Source organism: Suricata suricatta, chromosome 4 (assembly GCF_006229205.1).
Source record: "Suricata suricatta isolate VVHF042 chromosome 4, meerkat_22Aug2017_6uvM2_HiC, whole genome shotgun sequence".
Lineage (NCBI taxonomy): Eukaryota > Metazoa > Chordata > Mammalia > Carnivora > Herpestidae > Suricata > Suricata suricatta.
In genome coordinates this window covers 99,843,799-99,852,813 of record NC_043703.1, presented here as the reverse complement: position 1 = coordinate 99,852,813, position 9,015 = coordinate 99,843,799, and the positions used below count along the sequence as shown (strand labels likewise).

The 9,015-nt window shown below is 39.5% G+C and overlaps 1 protein-coding gene across 4 annotated transcripts in view; it reads right to left on the bottom strand.

The window, feature by feature from the left end:
* Window positions 1–5,028: 5,028 nt before the first annotated feature.
* ACYP2 (acylphosphatase 2) overlaps window positions 5,029–9,015 on the bottom strand; it is a 159,914-nt gene continuing 155,927 nt past the window's right edge. For 3 of the 4 annotated variants that reach the window (XM_029937356.1, XM_029937355.1, XM_029937357.1), the window contains one exon: window positions 5,029–5,482. In XM_029937356.1, coding sequence (XP_029793216.1) covers window positions 5,450–5,482 — 33 coding nt within the window. In that variant the 3' untranslated portion in view covers window positions 5,029–5,449. The remainder of the gene's footprint in view (window positions 5,483–9,015) is intronic. The other variant, XM_029937354.1, reaches the window with a different exon arrangement.

Sequence of the window (9,015 nt, the reverse complement as noted above, 5' to 3'; positions counted from 1 at the left end):
TGATGGCCCTTTTATCTCTAGCTGCTTTCAGAATTCTCTCTTTCTCTTCATATTTTGCCAGTTTCACTATGATATGTCGTGCCGAAGGTTGATTCAAATTACGTATTAAGGGGGTTCTTTGTGCCTCTTGAATTTGAATTTCTTTCCCCAGATTTGGGAAATTCTCAGTTATAATTTGGTCTAGTACCCCTTCAGGACCTCTCTCTCTGTCTTCCTCTTCAGGAATTCCTCTGATAAGGATGCTGTTCTGTTTGATTATATCACTCAGGTCTCAAATTCTCCTTTCCTGCTCCTGGATCAATTTCTCTTTTTTTTTCTCAGCTTCCTCTTTTACTGTAACTGTGTCTTCTAATTCACCTATTCTTCTCTCTGCCTCTTCAATCCTTGAGGTGGCCACCTCTATTTTATTATTCACCTCATTTATAACCTTTTTTTTTTTAACTCATCACACCTATTTTGAAAGTCCCTAGTTATTGTATCAGTAGCTTCTCTGTTGCTTTTTTCAAGGTTAGCGATGAATTTTATGACAATTGCTCTAAATTCTTATTCAGTTATGTTGTTTGGATCTGTTTTGAGTAGTTCTGTGGCTGTGACTTCTTCCTGGAGATTCTTTAGGGGAGATTTTTGTCTCCTGCCAGTTTTAGAAGCTCGTTGTGCACTGTGCACCTGTTAGTATTGCTCTGTCAAAGGAGGCTTATTGACTGTCCAGAGCCTGTCATTTCAGGAAATGTTGTTTTAATAGTGTCTCTCAGTTTCTCTTGTTCCTTTGATTATTTTATTTCTCTACTCAGCAATATTTGGGACTCGCCATTATGTTTACTTTGACTTGTCTCTTGGAGTAGCCCTGAAAAGGAAAACAGACAGACAAACACACAGAGAACAGAAGCACTCAAATGCACAGACAAATCAAACAAACAAATTAAAAGGGGGAAAGGAAGGAAAGAAAAGGAAGGGAGAGGAAAGAGAAGAAAAGAGAAGAAAAAAATAAAGGGGGGCAGAGACAACAAAGGACAATGGACAGTCTAAAAGTGTATAACCTGTGGAGGGGGGAGATAAGGATGAAATAAGGGAAAATATATCTGGATGGCAAGAGAAGAAAAAGGAAAAAGGAAAATAAAGAGTAAAATTTTTAAAAAAATTTTAAGAAGAGTAAAAAAGGTAATAATAATATAAAATAAGTACAAAAAAAAATCAGCAGCTCCCCCTTGCGGATAGATGTGGTTTGGTGTAGCTAGGTCTCAGGAGCTGCTCTCAAAGGCCCTGCCTTGGTGGTTGCGGAGGATGAATGGTGATACCCCAAGCTCCGCTGGAACTAAGTGCTGCAGGCCACTCTTATGAGTCCAATCTCCTTGTGCTGCGGCTGAGCAAAGCTCTATTTTCCAGGCTCACCTAGATTCAAACTCCTAGTCCATGCACTTTTATGCTACCACAGATGAGATGTACTCGCTTTGGCGGCCAACTTCTTAGCGGGGATCTCATATGGGGAGGGAGCAGTTTCTCTTGGCGTCAGCCAGGATTCGTGCCACTCCTACCAGAGGCAAGGTGCACTGTAGTAGGTGAAGTGCACGCCCCCACAGTCGGAGCCGCCACCACCACCCACTCCCTGTGGGATTGCGTAGGGGTTGGTGCTGGTTTTCCTGGTGTCACCTGGGAATCATGCTGCCCAGCGGTTATATATGGAGTGAGAGTTTCCCGTCCCAGGTTAAACGTTCTTATTCTTTTCTCTAGAGATAGTACTATGAGCATATCCAGTTTCTCTTTCTCTTCCCTTTGTCTCTCAGGGGTTCCAGCGCTTTTCCTGTGTTGGACTGGGACTCCCACCTCCCCTGCCCTTCTTGGGCTGGCCCGTTTTCCAATCTCCCCAGTTCACACTCTCTCATCAGGCATCTTTGAGGTTGTCTTCTTTCTGGAGTCTGCATTTTCTCCTTCCACTCTTGCAGATAAGAGTAATGTCCTTCTCACTTTGATAGATGGGGCAGACAAAGTTTACAGAGCTCTCTTCCTCTCTGCCATCTTGCCTCCTCCCTCCATTCAACATTTATTTATTTTTGAGAGAGAGAGGAAGGGAGAGAAAGAGAGTTCATGAGCAGGGGAGGGGCAGAGAGAGAGGGACACACAGAATCTGAAGCAGGCTCCAGGCTCTGAGCTGTCAGCACAGAGCCCGACGCAGGGCTTAAACCACAAACTGTGAGTTCATGACCTGATCGAAGTCAGACTCTTAACCAACTGATCCACCTGGGTGCCCCACACATGTTCTTCCTAAGGAAAAATCTCCTATGTCTACCACACCCTAGTTGCTTCTATGCACCCCACCTTATAAAGAGTCGGTCTTTTACATATTCCCTCCAGCCGAGAAGACTGTCCTGAGCCTTACTTCCTGAGCCAGCTTTTTAAAAGATGGGCATTTTCAGGGCACCTGGGTGGCTCAGTCAGTTGAGCATCAGACTCAGTTTCAGCTCAGGTCATGATCTCATGGTTCGAGTTTGAGCCCGTGTCAGGCTCTGCACTGACAGCATGGAGCCTGCTTGGGATTCACTCTCTCTCTCTCTCTCTCTCTCTCTCTCTCTCTCTCTCTCTCTCTCTCTCTCTCCCTCCCTCCCTCCCTCCCTCCCTCCCTCTCCCTCCCCCTCCCTTTCTCTCTGCCCCATCCCTACTTGTACTCTGTCTCAAAATGAATAAACTTTAAAAAAAAGCATTTTTATATGAATTTAGAAAATAGTATTTAATATGATTTTAGAGATCATACCCCCAATTCTTATGCGTGTGTGAAGTGTTTTGACATCTGGTTGATAGTCATTGAAGCAGATACCCACCTTTGGCTTATTTTTTTTTCTTGGTTTTTAAAAGGTCTAATTCTGACTACACTTGTCAAGGTTTATTATCTAAAATACATAAATTTAAAATTCCCTGTGTGCATTCACTATGAAATCTGACATATCAAGTTTACTGGTAAGATGTGTTCTCTGGTCTTGATAATACATTTTTACAATTGTTTGACCTTTTTTTCCTCTTGCTTTCTACCCATTCACAAACACCTACTTTTAGTCATTATTTACAACATTTTTTAATCCTGTAATAGAATGTCATTATGTGCTAATCATTAAGCACCCTTGACTAATGTGATTCACTTTGTGCAGTTAGAAGATTGCGCCAGCCAAGTATGATTTTCTTATAAAGACAGTTGGGAAGGGAGCTACCAAGGATAGCAAAGTAATAAAAAGTGACATATTGGTGTCACTTTGGAGATGGTATTTTTCTAAAATCACTTATCCTTCCTATGTGTAAAGAGATACAGATTTTGTTTCAAATTTGAGTGTGCAAGAAAGGTCTCTTATTTTCTGTAAATCAAATCAGGCCTGTTTCAAGTCCCATTCTGTCCTACTGATGGGAGGTTAATTCTCAGTCATCCCTGGGATTGTCTGCTCTCTTCCAAAAGGACCACAGAAAGGGTTTCATGCTGAGAGAACATTCAGGAAAGACTTCTCTGGCTTCCAGTCTATTCCAGTTGCCAGGACTGCTGTCTGAGCCATCATGGTTCCCTGTAGCAGGATGCTTTGTGGCATTTTTGGGGACAGGAATGTTGCTGGTACTGGGAGTCCCTGGGCCTGGGCCTTCACTTCTCTGGGTGCCCAAGCTGCTCCCCTCTCAGGCGTAGCCATCCTGCAGAGGCGCCACTGGGCAGAAAGGCACAGGGCTCCATCTCTTGGGAAACTCTCGGCCTTTGGTCCCTTTCCAAAGTTTTGGATAATCTCTTTCTCTTGGCTATTGCCAGTTCCGCTTCTCTTTTACCTGCTAAAGGCCTTGTGTTTATCTTTGTCCTCAACTCATAGCATCATATGCCCTCTTTAAAATACAACCTTGGAAGAGAAGTTGTCTTCAGGACACTAGCACCAAACGCTTCCCTGAGGAAGGGAAGGCTTTTCTGTCTTCCTTCAACCAGGAGTAGAGAAATAAAAGGAAAGCAAAATTCAAATGACTATCACAATGAATTCTCCTGTATAATATTCAATGTGTATAATGCTTAACATGATGATATGAGAATAATAGGGAAGTTCTTTATTCCTTTAAGTGTGTTTGAAATGTATCTCAGTCGTTTCCTGATTTTGCATTGTCTTGTGTATGATAGATATCAATATTACTATTATCACAGAGTTAACCTTTCAAAGGAACAATGTCAGTCCCACTTTATTTCCTTTTCTCAATTCCACTCTTGCAGCAGGTAAAAGAGGCCTGAAGTCTTTGCCCATGCCATGGGGAGTAGCACCGGAGATTGGTTCTGTAGATAGAATGTGTATTCCTAGGGGATGTGAAATTGTCCAAGGCAGACAAGACACAGGAGGGAAAGTGAGACAAAGTATACAAGTCTCCAGTGGCCTCCATGCCCATTTAAATCATACTAGTAGTGCTTTTTCACTTACTTGAGGTATTAAGTTCCATGTGAAATTTTGTTTTAATGAAGGATTCCATTGGTACAAAAATTAGGAGATCACTGAAGGACATAAGCATGTATATACCTACAATATGTGAGGTTCCCCAGTATTTTGAGTTAAAGATCTTCCTTTTTTCCATAGTATAAATCTGTGGTATAGAAATGAACCTTCCCCTTAAAATATCCTGTTGCTTAATTACCATTTAAACATGAAAATCCCTAGATGATAGGTCAAGTTCAAGGGATAGTATAATTTACTTGGACTCTTAGTTCCTTTTCTGGTTAACAGGGCATCCATTATACATAGTTGTCGACACACATCTTGGTGCTTGTAGTAGTGAAATTGTGGGTTCTTCACAGTTACCATCACTCACCTGCGCCTACACAGAACCATAAAGTTCATAGATGGCATTAAGTTACTCCAGCCCAAATACTGAATCATGTCACAACCATAATTTAAAGATTCTTTATTGATATTATCTTATGGTTATACTGATCATCATATATATTTATATCTAACTACTGGTTCTTTTTGTTAAGTTACACAAATTTAATAAATTACTATTCAGAAGGTTTTTAGAATTCAACTCGGACAACGCTAAATTTTTAAATGGTTAGCTTTATTTTATACCTAGCCCAATAATATTTGCTATAATATTCATTAAAGATTCCATGAGACAAGTTTAAATATTCATATTAAATATTTTGGAATGACATTTACTTTACAATACTAAGTTTTTGCTTCTTAAAAACATAGTTGAGTAAAACTATTTCAGCATCAGACCTTTTTAGTAACATATATTCTGCTGTAGCTTTCAGAACAGGAAGTTTTTTTCTTTTTTACCCTACTGTCTGCTGCTATTGTTTTAGTACACAGACTTGAGGATATATGGTGTTTGTTGTGTAATATAAGCATTAAAATTTTTATTTCCCTTCTGTTAGTATCGAATACTAAAATTTGAGTAGTCAAGTTTAGAGATGGTTTTTTCATTAGAAAAGTTTGTGCGGTCAATGCGAGAACTAGGACTTCCAACCTTGCTCAGCCAGGACATCCTACAAAAAATAAATACATAAAAATTAGCATACAAAGCATATATGGACTAGCTAAAATAATCCCACCACAGGTTACAATGGTTTACTTTTACTAAGTAACTTTTGCATCTAATGTGAAATACAATTCTATTTACATTGTATTCATCATGTATGTATCATAATACCAGAAAGTTTAACACATAAATATTAACAACAAAAAAGCTTATAGCAAATAAAGCCCAGTAAACTCCTGATGATTTCATATTGGGGTTATTGTCCCCCTCTTAAAGCATCAAAGCCATTAAAACCTAGATCTTATATGTAAAAGGACAATATTTTTACAAAGAGGTAAATAATAAAAACAATTCACCATTGTTTTTCTCATTACTCAGCACATAATAGGTGTGTACATATATGTGTATATATGTGTGTATGTATGTGTGTGTGCACATTGCAGAGAATGAAAGAGGAAAAAATGAAAAAAGTGTAAAGAATGTGATTTTCCACAAGCATTTTAGATGAGTGGTCCCTGGTGGGCTCAGTCAGTAGAGTATGCAACTCTTGATCTCAGGGTTGTAAGTTCAAGCCCCACTTTGGGTATAGAGATTAGTTAATAAAATCTTTTTTAGAATTAAAAAAATGTTTTCCTTTAATGTTTATTGTCGGAAGAGAGAACATGAACAGGGGAAGCGCAGAGAGAGAGGAAGACACAATCCAAAGCAGGCTCCAGGCTTTGAGCTGTCAGCACAGAGCCCAACGCAGGGCTCGAACCCATGAACCACAAGATCATGACCTGAAGTCAGATGCTTAACTGACGGAGCCACCCAGGCACCCCTTAAAAAATAAAATATTAAAATATTAAAATAAAATCAGCTGAATGTATTTTCTCATCTATTTGAAAACTTTCTTAATATACTAGCAAAATGACCACCTTAAAGGGACAAGTTAAATGCTCTGAAACTATTTTTCTGCTTCTATAGTGCAATGGTTTTCTTTATTAGCAATATATAGGTGTTTAATTTATGCATTTGGATACCTATTTGAGATGCTTCCTTATATAATTGAGGCTTAGTTTAATATTCTTTACACCTGAGATATTACCAGTAAAGATTTTCCAGAATCTTCCTACCTATTAGTAATTAGCTGGGAGGATACCTGACATGGGATTTCAGGAAAACAACAGGAAGCAGTTTTCTAGAAGCACCGGCTGTCACCCAGGTTCTGCTGTATAAACAGTCCACAAGTTTGCCCATATCCCCAAGGTTCTTTTAAGTTGTCAAGTCAGTACCACGTACAGCTGTGTAGTATCATATATAAAAATCTCTAATCTTGAATTAAAAAATATTTTCTAGGCTAAAGTTGTCTGGTTAGCTGCAAATTACTCTTAATCAGTCTAAGGAAGACTACCAGGGATTCAGATTGCCATTGAATTATTTAACCCTTTCTTTGGTTCTTGTGACAGTTTTACTAAGTAAGGTGAATTTTCATGTTTCTTCTTTTTCAAGAGCTAAGCCCAGTAACACATCTTATTTTCTTCAACTCATTTTGTTAAAATCTTAAAGACTGGCGTGCCTAGGTGGCTCAGGTCATGATCTCACAGTTCATGGGTTCAAGCCTGTCATCAGACTCTGTGCTGACAGCTAGCTCAGAGCCTGGAGCCTGCTTCAGATTCTGTGTCTCCTTCTCTATCTGCTCCTCCTCTGCTCACACTGTCTCACTCTGTCTCTCAAAAATAAATAAACGTAAAAAAATTTTTAATCTTAAAAATTGAAATTGCACATCAAGAATAAAATTCAGTTATTACAAAAAGGAGCCAATGGCTTTAATTTTACTACTCTTATCTACTTGAAATCTTTTAGAAAAAGTATATTAAGCACTATTTGCTCAGCACTGTACTAAGTTCTTTACATGGACTCTTTCCTTTGATCTGCACATTAACCCTGTAAGTTTTAGTCCATCATTATTCCCAAGTTACTGATGAGGAAAGAGAGAAGAGTTAAGTAATTTGCCCAGGGAGTAGCAGTGGTGGTGATGACAAAAGGTCAGATTCTGGATGTGATTTGCTGACAGACTGGACATGATGTGAGGGAGAGAGGACTCAAGGATGACCCCAGAGTTACTAGTGAAAAACTACTTGGTAATGGCTGAGATTCCTTGAAATGGAGAGACAGTGTGAAGAGAAGATCTTGGGGGATGATTAGAATTCAGTTTTGAATAGCCAAATTATGGAAAGAGCCCACATGTCCATCGATTGGATGGACAAATGGATAGTGATGTGGTATATAAACACAATAGAATATTACTCACCCATGAAAAAGAACAAAATCTTGCCATTTGCAATGACATGGATGGAACTAGAGAGTATAATGCTAAGTGAAATAAGTCAGTTGGAGAAAGACAGAAACCATATGATTTCATTCATGTAGAATTTAAGAAACAAAGGAACGTACAAGGAGGGGGGAGAGAGAGAAGCAAACCATAAGAGTCTTTTAAATACAGAGAATAAACAGGGTTGATGGAGAGAAGTGGGTGAGGAATGGATAAATGGATAATGGGTATTATAAAGGGTACTTGTTGTGTTAAGCAATGAGTGTTATATGTAAGTGATGGGTCACTAAATCCTGCTTCTGAAATGAATAATAAACTCTGTTTACTAACTAGAATTTAATAAAACCTTAAAAAAACATTTCTTTTAAAAAAAGTTCAGTTTTGGGGCACCTGGGTGGCTTAGTTGGTTAAGCTTCCGACTTTGGCCCAGGTCATGGTCTCACGGTTTGTGGGTTTGAGCCCCGCATCTGGCTTTGTGCTGACAGCTAGCTCAGAGCCTGGAGCCTGCTTCAGATTCTGTGTGTCCCTCTCTCTCTGCCCCTCCCCAATTCATGCTCTATTTCTGTCTCAAAAACATTTAAAAAAATTAAAAATAAAATAAAATAAAATAAAATAAAAGTTCAGTTTTGGAATGTTGACTTTGAGATCTCTATTAGGCATCTACAGGAGATGTTGAGCAGGTAGCTGGATCTTTGAGTCTGGGTAGAGGAGATAATGTTGGAATTTGTCTACAGATAGGCAGTATTGAAAGCGATAAAATTAGATGGCATCACCAAGAGAAAGAATATAGGAAAGGGAAGAGATCCAGAGACTGTGCCTTAGGATACCCCAAAGTTAACATCTCAGGAAGCAGAGGAAAACACAGCAAAGAGGAGAAAAAAGCATCTAGGGAGTGGGAGCAAAACTGAAAGGGCATTCTATCCCAGGAGGCAAATGAAACCCTCCAGGAGCAGGAATTGATCAACTGCTGCTGGCAGGTCAAATAAGGAGGACTAAGAATTGACCATTGCATCACCACCACCTCTTCTCCCCCCTCCCCCTTCCCCCTCAACCCTCAGTTCATTCTCAGCATTCAATAGTCTCTCAAGTTTTGCATCCCTCTCTCTCCCCAACTCTCTCTCCCTCCTCCGCTCCCCTTGGTTCTCCATTAGGTCTCTCTTGTTTTCCTGCTAGACCTATGAGTGCAAACATATGGTTTCTGTCCTTCTCTGCCTGGCTTACTTCAC